The 20029-nt window shown below is 34.7% G+C and overlaps 1 protein-coding gene across 1 annotated transcript in view; it reads left to right on the top strand.

The window, feature by feature from the left end:
• The window catches only part of LOC137809959 (pleckstrin homology (PH) domain-containing protein), a 74698-nt gene extending 55045 nt beyond the window's left edge, over positions 1-19653 (top strand). Inside the window, exons 49-63 of the mRNA XM_068611028.2 lie at positions 1-99; positions 181-336; positions 1878-2059; positions 4975-5487; positions 7016-7193; positions 7296-7432; positions 8487-8613; positions 9633-9854; positions 10038-10397; positions 13149-13307; positions 13452-13736; positions 13806-14027; positions 14128-14180; positions 15229-15337; positions 19038-19653. Of these exons, the coding sequence (XP_068467129.2) occupies positions 1-99; positions 181-336; positions 1878-2059; positions 4975-5487; positions 7016-7193; positions 7296-7432; positions 8487-8613; positions 9633-9854; positions 10038-10397; positions 13149-13307; positions 13452-13736; positions 13806-14027; positions 14128-14180; positions 15229-15337; positions 19038-19376 (3141 nt within the window). The 3' untranslated portion in view covers positions 19377-19653. The remainder of the gene's footprint in view (positions 100-180; positions 337-1877; positions 2060-4974; positions 5488-7015; positions 7194-7295; positions 7433-8486; positions 8614-9632; positions 9855-10037; positions 10398-13148; positions 13308-13451; positions 13737-13805; positions 14028-14127; positions 14181-15228; positions 15338-19037) is intronic.
• Positions 19654-20029: the final 376 nt, after the last annotated feature.

Below are 20029 nucleotides of genomic sequence, written 5' to 3'. Positions count from 1 at the left end.
GATGGCTCTTTGGATATATACGCTTATGATGGTGATGGCAATTGCTTGCGGCTTATTATTTCCACAAAACCATGCTCCTATCAATCTATCCCGACAAAGGTTGTGATGGAAGATCAAATTTAGCATTAATTTTACTATGAAGTCAGGTTGTAATACTTTTAAATTTTGATTGTCTTTCAGGTTATTTCTGTTCGGCCATTTATGACTTTCACTAATAGACTTGGTCAGAATATATTCATCAAATTGAACGCTGAAGATGAACCGAAGGTTTTGCGTGCTTCTGATTCAAGGATACACTTTGTGTGTCGTGGAATTGGTGGACCTGAAAAGCTCCAGGTTGGATACAGTTCTTAGTTGATATATTGCTGCAATAATTGACATCATTTAATTTATCCTACATCTTTTTCTGGACAAAAAGATAGAAAATTTATAGAACTTCATATTATGAATTGTCGAAGAAAATGTTATTCACATGTTTTGTGATTGTGGTATTGATTTGATTACACCTTGTTAAGCCTCCTATTAAGAATGTCTATTATAGGAGAAACAAGAACCTTCTAGTAGTACATTTAGTATCCTACTAACAACACTCCCCCTCAAGCTAGGGAATGATATCTATCATTTTGAGCTTGCATTTCAGTGGGATGACCTTCTGTAAACAAGTCTGCTAACTGAAGCCCATATGGGAGATAAGAAGTAGTGATAATGCCACTACCAATTTTTTTTTCTAATCAAGTGATGAACTATACTAGATTGTGAGCAATGCTAATAGCTGACTTATTTTCACAATTCACATACCTTGTGCTGAAAAAGAAAAGCATGACATCCCAAGTAAGTCGGCACATCTATTACCCCCCCCCCCCCCCCCCCCCCCCCCCCCCTCTCTCTCTCTATATATATATATTGTTGCATAATTAGGAGATAATTATTTCGTAATTAAGTGCAGATTTCATTATTAGGACAGATTTGGTATCTTTTAGTGATTTGATTTCATTTGTATAGCTTTAATTACCTATTAGTTCTTGCTTTCATTACTTATTATTTCATTACTTACATTTCATCTATTTCTTTCTTTCAACTAAATAGAAATAGATGTTTTGTAAAAAGGAGAACAAAAAATCCAGAGAACTGTACAAAACAGAACCAAAAAGAAAAAGAAGTTCTGTAAAATGAAAAGGGTAAAAAAGGCAGATAGCAGTAACATACAAGGCACCAAATAGAGAAGGAACATTTGTATAGAAAGAGGAAACGAGAGACAAGGTCAAATAATGTAAAAAGTGGCACCAAATAGAAAAAGAACATCTGCAAAAATAGAGCATAACTATGAAGAACTTTTGGAAAGCGGAGGGAGGGGAAACACAGAAATAGAATGAAGAATAATACAAAAAGAAACAAGGAAAACTGGAAAAGAAAACTGGGTTGATGGGTTGTCGGAAAAAGTCGTCGGAGTTCAGGTTATTGACACAGTGTGGTTCAGGTCACAGGCACAGTTTACAAAATATACTTGGAGAAAAACCAATTGTTATAATTTCATTTGAAAAAAAAAATCTTAAACTATTCTTTCTTGAGACTTATCTAGAATAAAAGTCATTGGAAATAATTCCCCAATTAAATGATGGATATCTGAGGAATATTCTCATTAAATAAAATAAAATTTGTTGAAGATTCTCATTAAATAAAATAAAATTTGTTGAAGATTTGCATATATTTAATACTAGTTATGCATTTTTTGCTTATATTTGAATGAGGAGGTTACTAATTAAGAAACAATATTTTTTGTTGGCCACTTGAGAAACTTTTTCATCACTTTATTTCTGTTCTCAATCATCATCTGATTGAGTTTACATGGTGAGATGATATTTTCTTTCTACATGTAGGTGAGACTTGAAGGTAGCAATTGGTCATTTCCTATTCAAATTGTAAGAGAGGACACAATCTCACTTGTTTTGAGGATGAATGATGGTACTATCAAACTTTTGAGAACTGAAATTCGAGGATATGAAGAGGGATCCCGTTTTATTGTGGTTTTCCGCCTTGGATCAACTGATGGTCCTATCAGGTACTGATATGCATGATTAGACTGGGGTGTATATCCTTTACCTGTAAGCATGACTAACGTTCTTATCTAGTTCATTTCACAAGTGGCGAATGATTTCAATATGGTTTTCAGTAGTTGTTAAGAACAATGAAAGTATGTAGGAACATGCTTACAGAAAACAACTTTTCAGCTTAAAGTTCTCTTTGCTCCTTTTGGTTATAAACTTTTCTGAACAGAAATTACACATTTTAAAGGCAATATCTAATTTATATTTTAAGTAGCATAATTATCACATAGTTGTTGGACCTCATGTGATGTAGTATCTTATTTGCACTTACTGGAATTACATGTAAGGCATAATTGGTTTAAAAGTTTAACATATGTAGGGCCTCTCTTTTTCATCTAAACATTGTATTTATGTGTAGCTTATCTGAAATAACCTTGTCAATTTGATTAGTTTGCACCCACTTATATACAATGAAATGTCCTAATCTCTAGTCGATGTGGGATCTCCAACACACACCCCTCACGCCGAGAGTGACATTGAGAGTGACAACTCGTGCGTGGGATAACATATTATGGGTGGTCCGATAACGGCCCGATAGCGGATGGCTTGATAAGCCCAACAAATACTCGCTAGGATAGGCTTTAAATGTCTCTGATACCATATTACAAAGTGGACTTTAAGCTTAACTCAACCCCATAAAACCAGCTCATGGGGTGAGGTTTACACCCACTTATATACAATGAAATATCCTCATCTCTAGCCGATGTGGGATCTCCAACATTGTATTCTTATTGTGATAGAGTGAGACCTAGAGCATTTTTTTTACGATCTATCTTCTTCATAACTATGCCTCTTCTTCGTCTCTCATCTTTGCAATTGCTTTGTGATCTTGCTACCATCTTGCGGTTTGCGTTCACTGTCTTCTATCGTTTTCATTCTTCGTGTTCGAAGTCTTCTATTGTCTTTGTTCTTCGCATTTTTTGTTTGTTCTTCGTGTTCGCGATTTGAGTTTGCGGTCTTTCGTCGTATGAATTTTGAGAATTCTTCGTGTTCGAAGTCTTCTATTGTCTTTGTTCTTCGCATTTTTTGTTTGTTCTTCGTGTTCGCGATTTGAGTTTGCGGTCTTTCGTCGTATGAATTTTGAGAAAAAAATCACATATATTTTGGTCTCCAAACTAAATCTTGTGTACGACAATTGCGTACTACAATATGTGCCATTAGACTTGATTCCAAAATGATGGAAGATTATCTTCTTAAAATTAAAAGTCACATTGATGAACTTGTTGGTGTTGGTGTTCCCGTGCGTCATGAGGAACATGTTGATACTATTCTTGAAGGACTTCCCTCTGATTATGCACATGTTGTCTCTGTAAGTTAAAAAGACACGCCTTCAATTGTTGATATTGAAGCTCTCTTATATGGTCATGAAACATGACTTAACGTTATGTTTAGGAAACACATAACTTAGCCTCACCCTCATTGCACTATACTCAAGTCTATAATTGTTTTGTGGAGGCTCTCGTACTAGAAATTCTGGCAATGGTCACTGTGGTGGCAATTTTTTTAATTTTCAATGTCAAATATGTCTTAAGTCGACTCACAACTAATGTTTGTCATTTTAGATTTGATATTTCTTATCATCGTCATGAGTCCTTGTACTTCATTGATCCCGCTGGCTCATATAAATCGTCAAATACTTGGATAAATCCTAATAACAAGCCTGACAACATTACTCAACTAAGTGCTATGCTTATGAAGTCTAATTCTCATGGAAATGCCAATATATCTTGGATAACAGACTCTGGTGCAAGCTTTCATGTTACTGGTGTGGTCAACTTAAACATTTTGATGATCTAGACCAAATTCTCGTAGGCAATGATGAAGGTTTAAGTATTTGTGGTGCTGGTTTTTCTTCTTTTGTGTCACCTTTTTATTCACATATCACTTCAACTAAACAATTTGTTACATGTTCCTTCTATTACTAAAAATCAACTAAGTGTTAGTCAATTTGCCAAAGATAATTCTATTTTCTTTGAATTTCATTCTGTCAAATCCCAGGGGATGAATAAAGTTCTTCAAGGAGTTGTTGGTGTTGATGGATTGTATTCGTTTGATAATCTCCAGCTTCATAGTTGTTCTTCTCAACCACAGTTGTCATCTAAATCTCTTTGCTATTCACCCACACCTTGATCTTTGTTTAGCACTATTAAAACTGATATTCATAAATCAAAATCTAACAGTTTTCACTTGTGGCACAATAGACTTGGTCATCCTGATAATCATGTAATGCAAATTTTACTGAAACATTTAACATTTGTAGATCCTATAAAGCTGATTTTTATTTTTGTTCATCCTGTTGCGTTGGCAAGTCATATATGCTGCCTTCTCATGGTGGCAGAGTCTCATGGGTTAACTACCATATTCTTCTCATTCTACTCAATGTGAGACTCATAACAATCAGTTATGTAACAATTTAATCTTTAGCAGTAAGTATATGTATATAGTATATACTATAAAAGAGTACAAATGTATATAAAGAAAAACACCATCCCCCCTCCCAATAAAATCACCACCTCCAACCAAAAAACTCATTTCGTTTTCCTAGTTATAATAAAGCTTATCTCAAAAACTACTCAAAGTAGCTTCTAAAATGTATAGGAAATCTTATTTTTCAGTATACAAACACTGAGTATTAAATAACTTAAAAGTAGCTCTTTCTCCAATTCTTATTTTATTAAAAAAACTTAAACAAACACCAATTTGTTTTAAAATAATTTCTCACTTTCATGGGAAAAAATTGAAACAAATTAGTTTGTACTAGGTTTCACATGATAGATTCAGTGTCTTGCCATTTTTTCTGTCTAAATATGACACTGAAGCTTGTATGAGTGTATTTCTTTGGGAGAGAAGCTTACTTTATCTTAAACAGGATTGAGAACAGAAGTCCAAACAAGGCACTTAGCATTCGGCAGTCTGGATTTGGTGAAGATGCTTGGATTCAGTTGCAACCTCTGTCGGCAACGAACTTTTCTTGGGAAGATCCATATGGCAATAAGTTTTTAGATGCTAAACTTAGAGACGGTGATAGCAATGCAATTTGGAAACTTGATTTGGAAAGAAGTGGATTATCTTCAGTTGAATTTGGATTGCAATTCCATGTGATAGATAGGGGAGATATAATAATTGTAAAGTTTACCAATGATAGGATGGCAAGTTCAAGTTCACATGAAGAGATTAGAGGCCCAGTGACTTCTGGTAAAGGTGGAGTTTCTGGTGCTCAGGATGAGATGCAGAGCAGTGTTACTCCTTTCGAGCTCTTAATTGAGTTAGGGGTGGTTGGAATTTCTTTGGTGGATCATAGACCGAAGGAGCTCTCCTACTTATACTTAGAAAGGGTGTCCTTAACATATTCAACTGGCTACGATGGTGGAAAGACAAGCAGGTAACAGCCTTACAATATTTTAAGATGCATATCCAAATGAAGCATGTATCCAAAGAGCATATTTTGATTAAAAGTAAAAAGATTACTTTAAATGTCTATTCTGTATAGAAGTGCTGAATTTTTTTTATTTGATAGTACTTTGATTTCTTTTAGGACAGGATGAGGGTTTATGTGTGGGACATTTTCTCTCTCTTTTCCTACATGGTGTTAAAAGTCTATTTAACCTTATTTTAATGAGTACCTAATTTGTTGACCCATGTGAATGCACTGGTTGCTTCATTTTATGTATGCATCAAATTATTTGTAAATATAGTATGTTGATGGCTGTTAAATTCTTCCCAATATTTCTCTCGAACCATGTTTTAATGAGTTCCTAGTTTGTTAACCCATGTAAGTGGACTGGTTGCTTCATTTTATGCAAGCATCATCAAATGACTTGTAATAATAGTATGTTGATTTTCCCTCCTTAATATTAAGTAAAATGTGTTGACATGTAGTCCATATAACAGTACAAGTTATCCCTCTCTTATGCAATTGTTGTGCTATAAATGCATTTCATGTGTACCTGTCCAGCAATGCCTGCAGAGGCCACCCATCACAAAAATCAATTAAAAAAATCATAATCTAGCGTGAAATATAGAGGCCAAACTTTGAACGTTGACCCTTGTTCTCAGTTAGAATAGTCTCGTTGAGTTTGAAAGCTATATCTGTTACTTTCAGTTGTATAGAGTTTTTTAGGTCTAACCAACTCCATCAATCTATATACAGGTGTTTTTCTGTAGTTCGCTAGAGTACAATAATACATATTTTTCTCTACTTTCCTTTCTCTCCTCTTTCTCTGGCTTTCAAAAATATTAAATAGATTACTGATTACAAATTAAAATACTATATGATGGCTTAGTCCGATATATATTATACATGTGGTTTAAATAGAACTTATGAAGTTTGGACAACCCTTATGTTACAAATTAACTTTGTAGAGTTACGTTAGGCAGACTTTACGCCCGAATTTTAAGATGGTATTGGATTCTATCTTAGACTCATTCATGGGCACTTTGCATTTGCCATGCTCTAAGCTATGAATCCTAGACGTGAGAAAGAGTGCTGGGAAACTGCCTTAATTGTGGTCTCTTTGGGAGCTTACTTAATTGCAACCTCAAGGTTGGTGATTTAGTCCCACATTAGAGATATGGTTTAAACAGAGCTTATAAAGCTGAGTAGTCCTCACCTTACAATCCAATTTTGAAAGGGTTGAGTTAAGCTCTAAGTCCAAATTCCAAGAATACTTGTTAGAGTTTGTGAGCTTTCTCTATTACAATTTACGTTAGTATTCTAATTTCTAGAGTTAGTGATTTCTTCTCTCTAATTGTATCTTTGTGAGTTAGGATAGTTAGTTTTTGGCCACATCAGTGCTGAGTCATCACTGACATTAACTTCCTCAAGACTTTTGCCAAAGGTCTGCATTTCCTATAAATTATGTACACTATATTTTCAGTATTGTAAATTTATTTTTAGGCATTTTTTACAGGTTCAAGCTCATATTTGGTTATTTGCAACTGGACAACCAGCTCCCTCTAACATTGATGCCTGTGCTCTTGGCGCCAGAACAGATCTCTGATGTGCAACACCCAGTATTCAAGATGACAATCACCATGCAGAATGAGAATAATGATGGAATACAAGTTTACCCATATGTTTATATACGAGTATGCTATGTTTTGATCTATGATATTCTAGATTTCTCAATAAAATTTCAAATATTTAAATTATATTATTTACAATCTCTTTAAATTTGATGGACGCTCTAGGTAACCGACAAGTGCTGGAGGCTTGAAATTCATGAACCTATTATCTGGGCTATCATGGACTTCTACAACAATCTGCATCTAGATCGCTTACCTAAAAGTTCAACTGTCACAGAGGTTGATCCAGAGATACGTTTTGAGTAATATTCTTTCTCTTTACTTTTTCAAAATATAGCTTTATTTTTGTTCAGAATACTATAGCTGGCTCACTTTTGTTTGGCTTTTAATGTTCTGCATATACTTTTCAATTATATGTATCAATGCACTACCAGATGACACAAATGCATATAACTACATGGTATTATATGGAGCTTCTTTGATATGTGGTGGCTTTGAGTTCAATCCTTGCCAGCTTAATTTTCCTGGTTAAGTTATATTATGTGCGTATGTTTTGAGCATAATCTTTTGCCCATGCTTAGTAGTAGTTGATAGGCTACTAGTTACTACTTAAGCTTTTGGCAACATATTACTTTTTTTAAATGGAAATTGAGTATATAACCTTCAAGTGTATTTTACATTATAGGCTTGGAAAATATGTCTGAAGTACGTTGTTTATTCTTCATGGGTTTCTTTTAACAACAGTTATAGTGTCATTCATAGGTACATATTGGAACTGGAAAAATATTATGAGGTTATATTATGCTTCTTCACTGTGTTTGTCTATTATGTTGTTTGGCTTTGGCTTCTTCTAGGATGATGCCTTATCTTTATTTTTCTTTCTGTAACCTAATTCTTAACAAATTTTGTGTTTAGTCGTTTTTTATTAAAGATACGTTTTAGGTGAACAACGAGAAAAGCCACTTACACTGTATAATCTCTTTTCTTTCATTTCGGAGGATTTTCTCCCTCACCCAGTTGAACACATTCTACTTTCTTACTTCATCTCTGGGAATAAACAACTGCAAATATAGCTGCATCTTAACTTAATTGGGGAGACAGGGGGTGTTAAAAGAAAACTAATTTGAAGGGTAATAAACTGATATATTATTAGGTTTTTGGTCTTCAAATCCTATTGCCGATTCCTAGGTAATTAGGATTACTCAAATACAGCCAACATCTGCTGTTGTGCACTTCTTATGCCCAAAATTTGTTCAATGAAGACTGGTCAGTTTACCCAGATAGTTACATGTTAATATGTTGTGATTTTGTTTGAAAAGAATGTGATTTTATTATTTGATCCCGTTAATTTTGCAGCCTAATAGATGTTTCAGAAGTAAGGTTGAAGTTTTCACTAGAGACTGCTCCAGGGCAAAGACCTCATGGGGTCCTGGGCATATGGAGTCCTATACTCTCAGCTGTTGGAAATGCCTTCAAGATCCAGGTGAGCTATTTGATATACTGTACACATAGACACACAGAGACGTAATTACATTCAAATTCAATAAGCATATGTAGTATATTATCCTTTCCTTTTAAATTCTATGACCTTATGTTGCCCTACTTCATACTTGTGATAGTGTGTTGTAGAGTTGGATGAATAAAGTTTCATATATCTGCCAGGTTGTTTCAACTTTCAAGCGTATTTGGGTCTTTATCAGCAATCTGACTTTATATATGATGCATACCATTTTTGTCCTGATACGATACCTCAACCATGTATTCCCTAACCATTTAGTTCCTTTTTATATATATTAGAAAAACCCCTACATTAGTGGGCTAGAAACAAATAAAAGGGTCTAAGAAAGTGGACCATGAGTCCGAAAGAGACATATTTCAATAAACAGGCCACTCAAGCTGAAAGTACACTCTTGGTTTTGATATACTCCCCCCACTTAGTTTGTATACCTTTTATTATCTTATTTTGTAATACATTTAAAGTATGCTGTAAATGATTGATATAGTTTGAAGTGTCAACCTAGTTGGGAATGCAATCTATATAGTGATGTTTTTGCATATCTAGTTTTCATTCAAAAAAAAGAAGCTGGAAGCACACTCACTCACTCTCCCACATTATTGGACATGGCCTGCACATAATTTATGATAAAAGTATGTTAAAAATGCTACAATTAGAACAAGGGTAGTGTATCTTTCAAAACATGAAAAGCAAGGTAGAACAAAGAAGCATCAATATAACAAGAGTGTACGCAAGGAATGATGTCAAGCCTGCTTACATGCTTGAAATTACTCCTGATTCTAAATAGAAGCGGTTTACTTTTCTGTGTTGCAAGAATTGGGTGTACTCGTGTTGTTTGCTAGTTCTTTATACAATTGTGAATGCTTGAATGCACCTGGGCTATAGAATTTTCTAGTTTTGTTACATTTTCCTTTACCAAAGTGGAATAATCTTGACCAATAAAATGTTGTGATAACTAGGTTTTTAACACTGACATATTGTTTTAGGTGCATCTAAGGAGGGTGATGCACAGAGACAGATTCATGCGGAAAAGTTCAATTGTTTCAGCTATTGGGAATCGTATTTGGAGAGATTTGATTCATAATCCTTTACATTTAATATTTTCAGTGAATGTACTAGGTATGACAAGTTCAACATTGGCTTCTCTTAGCAGAGGGTTTGCTGAGCTATCTACGGATGGGCAATTTCTACAATTACGTGCAAAGCAGGTAACACTTAATTATTGTTTGTTTCTACTAACAAATTTACAAGATCCTGTCATTTGTTTCTCTTTGATGCAAGTTTTATTTTCCTGGAATGTATCCTAATTTTTTTCCTAATTATTCTGAAGATTGTTGATTCCACCTCTGATTAAAATGATATATCTGTTATGCTTTATCACTTGAACACAGGTAAGATCAAGGAGAATCACTGGGGTCGGGGATGGGATCATTCAAGGAACAGAAGCTCTTGCCCAAGGTGTTGCCTTTGGTGTCTCCGGTGTAGTGAGAAAGCCTGTTGAGAGTGCTCGACAAAATGGTCTCCTAGGATTGGCTCATGGGCTTGGACGTGCCTTTTTAGGTTTCATTGTGCAACCAGTAAGCGGGGCCCTTGATTTTTTCTCTTTGACTGTTGATGGAATTGGTGCAAGTTGTTCCAAATGTTTTGAGGTTTTCAACAGCAAGATTGCATTCCACAGAATTAGAAATCCTCGGGCTGTACATTCTGATGGGGTACTGAGAGAATATTGTGAAAGACAGGCTATAGGGCAGGTATGTTAATTAAATGCATCTCCACAAGTACACTGAAACATTTGAAGTGGTTTTCTATTTTTTCTGCAAGTAGGGGGAAAACAGCGGACAACACATTTGAGCTCATTTAAACTATTTGAGTGAGTTATGTTTGTATTATACCCACAAATTTAGGAGAAATAATATGATTGCATTATTATGGGATACATCAGATTTGTATATATAAATGAGCCTGCTGCTGATTATTTTGGGAATTAGGATAGCTTATTCTAGAGGACAAATCCATGTGATTATAGGGTTGTTTCTAAATATAGATGCATAGTATTAATAGCGAGATACAGTAATGATAAAGAATAAAAATATAGCGAGGCTAATATAAAACTTCCTAAAATTCTTCCAAAAATGCAACCCAATTTTGACACACTCCCTCAAGCTGATAAATAAATTTCTCCATTGTCGGCTTGGACATAATTCTTTCAAAGCTATTGTTGTTTAGCCCCTTGGTAATTTTGAGTATATGTTCAAGTCTGTCCACCTTGATATATTTAGTTCTACCATTCCACATTTTGTTGTGGGCTATACTAATTGCAGATTTATTGTCACAATATAACCTCAGGTTCCTCCCACCTTATCTTCAAATCTTCCAATATAATCTTCAGCCATGAAATTTTACATACTCCTTGCACCATGACTTAGAATTTTGCTTTAGTGCTAGATTTGACTACCATGCTTTGTTTTTTGTTTTTAGTCACTAGGTTTCCCCCTTTCAGTAGTTGACCTTGTATTCATGACTAACACCACATAATCAACATTTGTATGTGCCTCGAGACTTACTATATTTTTTTTAATAAAATCCCTCTCCCTGGTATCCCTTCCTTTTACTAGACAATTCAAAGGGTAGCTTGTAAATGTGTTTCCGTTGGTTGGTACATAAATTAGCTAATTAGACTCACAACAAAGGCAATGTCTAGCCTAGTGTGAGATAAGTAAATGAGTTCAAGTCTCCAATACCCTTTGCAATGTGAAAATCATCAGTCAGGTGATTGACCTTTCCTTCTCTCTTCAATGTGGTCTTAAAGAGTTGTGAGATAATTCTTTCCATTTGATGAATAAGCAAAATGATCATTTTTGCAATTCTCCAGCATTTTGGGACTTGTTCCCAGTTTTTTCATTTCAGCCATCAAAAGTAGGTAAAATCAAGGCAAAAAGAGGGAGGAAGATTAGAATCATATACCGTGAAGGCTACAACAAGGATGTGAGTCGCACAACAATGAAGGCTATGTGTTACGAAGTGGACTTTAAGCCTAACTCAACCCCATAAAACCGGCTCAATGGGGTGAGGTTTGCACCCACTTATATACTATGAACGGCTCTAATCTCTAGTCGATGTGGGATCTCCAACACACCCCCCTCACGCCGAGACTGCCAACTCGTGCGTGGGACTATATATTATGGGTGGTCCGATAGCGGCCCGATAGCGGGTGGCACGATAGGTCCAACACAAACACTCGTTAGGATAGGCTCGAAAATGGCTCTGATACCATGTTACGAAGTGGACTTTAAGCCTAACTCAACCCCATAAAACCGGCTCAATGGGGTGAGGTTTGCACCCACTTATATACTATGAACGGCTCTAATCGACTATCTAGTCGATGTGGGATCTCCAACACTATGTATTAGGATAAGTTAGAACAATTAGATGCCTAAAGATCAGAATCTCTGCTACCATCTCAACTTTAGGAAAATAATGTGATTGCATTACTCTAAGATACATCATACATATATATATATATATATACACACACACATATACTAGGATTAAGTTTGCACAGTTAAAGACTCCTAAATATCAGGAGCTCTAATTACCATTTCAAATTTAGAAAAAATAATATGATTGCATTATTGCAAGATACATCAGATTTATAAGATTTATGTGTCATGATACTACTTTTAAAGCTTTACCATGTAACCTCTAGAAAGATTTTTGAATGGTTTTGACCTCAATAATATAATCAAAACTTTACGTGTTAGATAGAAAAGTCTTTTACCCCTTAATAATAATATAATTGATATTTTAGGTATTAGAAGGAAAAGGTGACAAAGGAATAGATGGATGCAAGAAAATAAATTTCCCTAATGAGCTTGAAATTATAGGTCATATAGGTAGGCCAAAGTAGAAAGAGATAAAAGTGAATACTCACTCGGTATAAGTATTTGATAGTGTGTAATGATGTGGTACAAAATACTAACTCAATGATCCTAAAATACTCTTATGGATACTCTTGCATATATAGTTATTGTAATGCAAAATACTGACCTTATACCCCTGTTTATGAACAACACTATGAAAAGAAAACAGTACCCTTTATTTTGGGTGTACTCAAAATCCTTAATTATATCAATTAAACCATTAAGCACTAATAAATGTATTTTCTCCAACAAGATATAGTTGATGTGAATTTCATCCAACAGTGAGAATTATTTTAAGGAGGGGGGGGTTTCCATTTGTTGCTAATAATTATTTGTATAGAATGGGTACGAGTCATACTTTTATTTTATTTATTTTATCATCCAACAATATTTATTACTTGGAAAAATGAGTATCTGTAGTCACTGGAAAGATTTGATTATGACGTGCAACCAAGCAAGCTTTCTGAATGCTTTTGTTGTTGTTTGTAAACTCTTATGTCTGTCAGTTGGCAAATTGTGTGAATGATATGTATGCAATGCCTTATTTATGTTTTCTTTTCTCCATTTATTTGCTGGGTCCAGATGGTGCTTTACCTTGGAGAGGCCAGTCGACAATTTGGATGTACTGAGATTTTCAAGGAACCTTCAAAATTTGCTTTGTCTGATTATTATGAAGAGCATTTTACTGTGCCTCATCAGAAAATTGTTTTGGTAACCAATAAACGAGTCATGCTTTTGCAGGTTAGTCAAACATAGTCATAGGGATTAGGGATTATGGATTATGCTTCTTTTAGGGAAATAACTCAACTGCAGGTTAGTCTTTGGGATTGGGGTTATGTTTCTCTTATAGAAAATAACTCATTTGTCTTTTCTGTTTTTGTCTAGTGTCTTGCTCCTGACAAAATGGATAAAAGACCTTGCAAGATTATTTGGGATGTACCCTGGGATGAGTTGATGGCGCTGGAGCTGGCTAAAGCAGGCAGTTCCCAACCTTCTTTCTTGATCCTCCATCTGAAACATTTTCGGAGATCTGAAAATTTTGTGCGAGTGATAAAATGCGATAGTGTGGAAGTGTTTGAAGGAAGAGAACCCCAAGCTACTAAGATATGTTCAGTGGTGCGTAGAACATGGAAGGCATATCAGTCTAACATGAAAAGCTTCATTCTAAAGGTAAGTGGTATTCACAACCTGGTTCATTTCTTCAAAAGGAACAGAGTTTTAATAGAATTTCACTTCTAGGTTCCTTCAAGTCAGAGACAAGTGTATTTTTCCTGGACTGAAGTGGATAGCAGAGAATCACGGACCCCTAATAGTAAGGCCATTATTAGTTCTAGAGAGATTTCATCAAACAGTACTGCATCTGATGATAGGCGATTTGTGAGACACAACATTACTTTCTCAAAGATCTGGAGCAGCGAACAAGAATACAATGGTCGATGTTCATTATGCAGCAGGAAACAGGTCCTTTACTCATTTCTTGCTAAAGTTGTTTGTGCACTGGGCATGAGGTTCTTAAACTGAACCAATGGTGTTAAATGTAACATGCATTTTATGTTCTCAGATTTCACAAGATGGAAGAATATGTAGCATTTGGAGGCCTGTGTGTCCTGATGGGTAATTATCATTCTTCTCTACAGCTGTTCAATATTGGACTTAGCTAAATCTTCTCTACAAGCAAACTGAGCATTTGAAGCTCAAACTAGGCTTTTATTTATTCAGACAAATCAAATTTAAATCTTTAACTTGGCTTATTTTGAAATATGAAAGCTTAACTCATCTTGTTTAGCTTTTTCATGGGATGGTTTTTCTTTACCGGTTATCAAATATCTTATTTGATGTATTTCAAGTTTATTAACGTAGTAATTAAGAATGGACATTTTCATGTAGAAGAAAAGTAAAAAGATGATGAAAAGGAGGATAAAGGAATACTAAAACGTAATAGTTTGGATATGTAATAGTTTATATAAAATCATAATATACTAAACATGCTCCTTTTCATATCTAAACTTAGCATTATCATTACCGCACTCCTTGCCTTAATAGTTTAATTTAATTAATGTATTTGTTCAATAAGCTTGTTAACTTCAGTACCAAAAATATTTTCCTATTGCTTGAATGTATGGGTTATTTTTGTGTATGTCGTAGGAATCTTATAGGTTGGACTTGCATTATCTGTTCTACACTAATTTTTTTAAACAATTTTGTGAAACATCAGTTCGCATATGCTTTCCATTTAAAGTTTTATGTGTTTTCCTATCATTCACCTATCTTAGTCTAAGATTGCATGGTATTTTTATCTTAGCATGAATTTGGTCCTACCAGAATGGTTGTGTATCGTAAGTTATCTTCACATTCTGAATTTTCTGAAAAGTTTAGTAGTGTTCATGGCCAATGCTTTATTCCAATTTGATTTCGCATGACCTAGTTAAGTTCACTATTTCTTCCTAAAAATTAAGAAAGATCAGGGATGTACTCTAATTTCTGTTGACTATGTTCATGATTCATCCACTTCGGAGTTGCTGCAAACATGAATTATTCTGATGACAACTGTTTTCCTGCGTTTATGAAATGCATACTTGGGAATTAATTAAATTTGAAAGGGCATGCCTTTATGCCACACTTATTGTACATGTTTATAATGTCAAGTTAATTACTTTTCCAGCTATATATATATTGGGGATATTGCTCGTGTTAGTCTCCATCCTCCAAATGTGGCTGCTGTGTACCGCAAGATTGATGGACTTTTTGCTCTCCCGATGGGATATGACTTGGTAAGGTTAAATTATTGTTAAGAGTACAAGTTAACATCCATACGGTTAAGAATGAAGAACATAAATATAGGATTGATATCCCTTGTGTAAAATACACACATAGGGGTCTTTATTTATAAATGAGAATAATAACATAATAACAGAATAATATAAACTATGGGTTAAGCCTATTACATTCAACACTCTCCCTCAGGTTGGTGCATATAAATCATATGTATCAAGCTTGTTACATATATAATCAATTCTATGCACATATAATCAATTCAGTCTTGATGTCTCCAGACACAATCTTTTCTCGAATGAAATGACAATCAATCTCAATATGTTTGGTCCTTTCATGAAAGACGAAATTTAAGCTAATATGAAGAGAAGCTTGATTATCACATATGAGTGTCATTTGATTGACTTCTCCAAATTGCATTTCTTTGAGTAACTGTTTAAGTCAAATAAGTTCACAAGTAGTTGAAGTCATAGCTCTATATTCCGCTTCAGCACTAGATCTTACGACAACATTTTGTTTTTTACTCTTTCAATAAATTAAATTATCACCAATATAAACACAATATCCGGAAGTAGATCTTCTATCAGACAGAGACCCTGCCCAATCAGCATCTGAGTAACATACAACTTTAGTATGATTATTGTGACCATATAGCAAGTCTTTTCCAGGAGAACCTTTAATGTATTTCAATATACATATGACTGCATTCCAATGATCAACACATGGTGAATTAAGGAATTGACTCACCACACTAACAGCAAATGAAATATTTGGACGAGTGATAGTAAGATAGTTCAATTTTCCAACTAATCTTCTGTACTTCTCAGGATCTGAGAAAGGCTAACTAGGTAAGAGTTTGACATTATGATCCATAGGTGTCTTAACAGATTTTTCTAGTTTTCTTCGAAATATCCAATGCATACTTCCTCTGAGAAATAACAATACCATTGTTTGATTATGCTACCTCAATCCCTAAGAAATAAATAGTTTGCCAAGATCTTTGGTCACAAAGTGTTGACAAAGGTGTTGTTTTACCTGTAAGATGTCATGGTGATCACTGTGTGTAAGAACAATGTCATCAACATATACTACAAGATAGATACAGCCAACACTCGAGTGATGGTAAAAAACCGAATGATCTACTTCACTGCGAGTCATACCAAACTATTGAACAACTTTGCTAAATTTTCCAAACCAAGCCTTAGGAGACTGCTTAAGACCATATAAGGATTTGTGCAAACGACATACCAATCCAAAAGACTCCCCCTGAACAACAAAGCCGAGTGGTTGCTCCATATAAATTTCTTCCTGCAAATTCCCATTAAGAAAGGCGTTTTTGACATTCAGTTGATAAAGAGGGCATTGTTGAAGACCATCCATGGCTATAAATAAGCGAACTGAAGTCATCTTTGCTACTGGAGAAAAAGTATCACCATAGTCTAAACCAAAAATTTGGATATAACCCTTGACCATAAGACGAGCTTTGAGACGATCAATAATATCATTAAAACCAATTTTAATAGCAAAGACCCACTTGCAACCAACAACAGATTTCCATAAGGTAAAGGAACGAGGTCTCAAGTTCCATTATTCTGAAGTGCACTCATTTCATCAAGCATGGCTTGACGCCAACCAGGATGAGCTAAGGCATCACCTACAGACTTTGGAATGGACACAGAAGAAATAGATGAAAGGCAAATGTAAAAAGATTGACATAGTCGATGGTAGCTTAAAACATTATAATATGGATTAAGGGTAGAATGCATACCTTTATAGAGGGCAATGGGAATATCAGGTTCAACTATCGAAGCCGGAAGAGACAGAGGATCTGGAACTAGAAGAGAGTCATCCTGTGGATGATGGGAACAATGGTAAACTTGAAGAGGTGGAGGAGGAGGAGAATTTGCAGGCCCACTGGACATAATAGGAGGATCAAAGACAACTAGAAGTAGATCTTCTATCAAACGGAGATCCTGCGTAATTAGCATCTAAATAACATACAACTCTAGTATGGTTATTGTGAAGCCTTTTCCAGGAGAACCTTTAATGTATTTCAATATACAAATAGTGGGTTCACCAAAAAAAAAATTGAATCCTAACCCTAAGCTATGGATACCATGTTAAGAATGAAGAAAAGAAAATATCCTGTGTAAAATACACACAGGAGTCTTTATTTATAGATGAAAATAATAACAAAATCAATAACATAATAATTGAACGGTTGCATAATCAGGAGAATTATGTTATAATTAAGTGCATATTCCATTTTATATTTATTAGGACAGATTTGTTAGTGATTTGATTTGTACAGCTTTAAACACCCATTATTTCTTGCTTTCATTACCTATTATTTCTTTCCTTACTTAGGTTGTAAAACCGTTTATAAATAGAGACTGTAATCACATTTGTAAGAAATCTCAGAAATATATTTCATCTATTTCTTTCCACTTGGTATCAGAGCCATTTCGAGCCTATCCTAGCGAGTGTTTGTGTTGGGCCTATCGTGCCGCTCGCTATCGGGCCGCTATCGGACCACCCAAAATATATAGTCCCACGCACGAGTTGGCAGTCTCGGCGTGAGGGGGGTGTGTTGGAGATCCCACATCGACTAGAGATTAGAGCCTTTTATAAGTGGGTGCAAACCTCAACCCTATGAGCTGGTTTTATGGGGTTGAGTTAGGCTTAGTCCACTTCGTAATATGGTATCAGAGCAATACTATAACAAATTGAACAATATAAATTATGGGCTAAGCCGGTTACATTCAACACATACTATAGCAAATTAAGTTTCACATGTCATTTGGGAAGAAGATTAATGCTTTTCTTATTCCAACCATTTAAAATCAACGTAAATATGAGGCAAATTTTCATTGACTCTATTCTCTTCTGCACAATAAATATAGATTTGTTTGTCTTTTTGAAAGTGAGTTTTAGACATAACTCAACTTTACAGAACTACACATACTTATATATTATATATTATAATTTGACTATATCTCTAATCATAAAAGATCAAGAATGGTATGTTACTATCTTAAAGCTCTGTATTTTGTTAGAGGTCAGTTAGTTACTCGTTATTCTATAGATAGAGATCATTGTATTCAGAAGAGGTGATTACAATTCGATTAAGTGCTCGGTCAAGTTCTCTCTCGAATTCCTGTCTGCATTGTTTTTAATCACTAGTAGCCAAATTTGTAAGCAAGTTCAAGTCAATCTGTTTCAAACTTTCTTCCACTCCCATGACTACCTACTCAAACTGGCATAATCGGAATAGCAGAAGAGTAATACATTTCATTTCAGATGTAGAACCCTTGTACCAGAATGATATTAGATAGCCATATAATTTCAGTCGACTTAGATTTTAAGGAAGAATACTGTCATTTCATTCAAGGCTTGTTTGAGCTTTTTCCATTGTGAAAAAATATTAGGGGAAAAACAAAATGAACCGTGTCCTGAAGGGTTGAAAGAATTATTTCACCTCTACGGGCACATATGTTTCATGTCTGTAGCAGAGATGTTTTTAGAATAAAGATTCTCAGCTAATAGTGTATAATGTTATCCTTAATCTTTAAATTATATTCAGTATCAGTTGGTGCTTAGTACTCCTTAGACAATGCCTGCACTAGTGGTAATTGTGATTATTTGAGTGGATCAGAGATTTTATGCCTTATCACCTAAGAATGGTTTCACCCTCGGCAGGTGTGGCGAAATTGCTCGGAAGATTACGTTGCTCCGGTATCAATTTGGCAACCACGGGCTCCAGATGGATTTGTGGCTCCTGGATGTGTTGCCGTTGCTGGTCATTCGGAACCAGAGCCTGATCTTGTGTACTGTGTGGCAGAGTCACTGATTGAGGAAACAGAATTTGAAGATTTGAAGGTTTGGTCTGCATCTGATTCATATCCATGGTCCTGTCATATATATCAAGTACAGAGTGATGCTTTGCATTTTGTTGCACTACGACAAAGCAAGGAAGAATCCGACTGGAAGCCCAAGAGAATCCGTGATGACCCTCACTGTCAGTTGCCATCACAATAACCTCCGTTTTCATTTCTTCAAGGTCCAGAGGCTGAAGAAGGCAGCAAACGTAAGCTTCACAATTTTAAAGATTCGCCTATTTAAGATGTCATTCCAATATATTTTGCTAGTTTAATTGTTCAACTGTGTGCACAATAAATTGTGTATAGCCTTTTTTTTTCTTGATTTCATTCTTAGGATCATTTTTTTTTTCTTTAATTCTCTTTATATATTTTTTTTACAAAAATTCTTTTAATTTGACTTTTTATGTTTCATAATTATTATTTTATTGCCTCTCGTCTTTCCTTTTCGATCTTAATTAACTACCCACAATAATCATAGAAGTTAATACAATAATCTATTTTTACAAGTGTTCACGTTTTTTTATAATTTTGATGATAGTTTTTATTTTAATAATTATTTTATTTTTTATTATTATAAGAAGAAAAAAAAGACATGCTTCCACTTGAATTAGATAAATCATGTTGCATATATTAAAATAATCAAAACACCAAAATTAATGTATTTGGACGTAGTTTGAAATTTATTAGAATAAAAGTTATTGAAAAAATTTATTGGACCTTATGGTTTGCATGGAATGAAATCTATGTTTAAAACAATAATACAAGTTGGCACATGTTGATATAAAAGAAGATGCTAAAAGGTAGAATAGA

This window comes from Phaseolus vulgaris, chromosome 2 (genome assembly GCF_051622355.1).
Source record: "Phaseolus vulgaris cultivar YP4 chromosome 2, ASM5162235v1, whole genome shotgun sequence".
Classification (NCBI taxonomy): domain Eukaryota; kingdom Viridiplantae; phylum Streptophyta; class Magnoliopsida; order Fabales; family Fabaceae; genus Phaseolus; species Phaseolus vulgaris.
The sequence above is the reverse complement of the archived record's forward strand: the minus strand, read 5'-3'. Positions and strand labels throughout refer to the sequence as shown.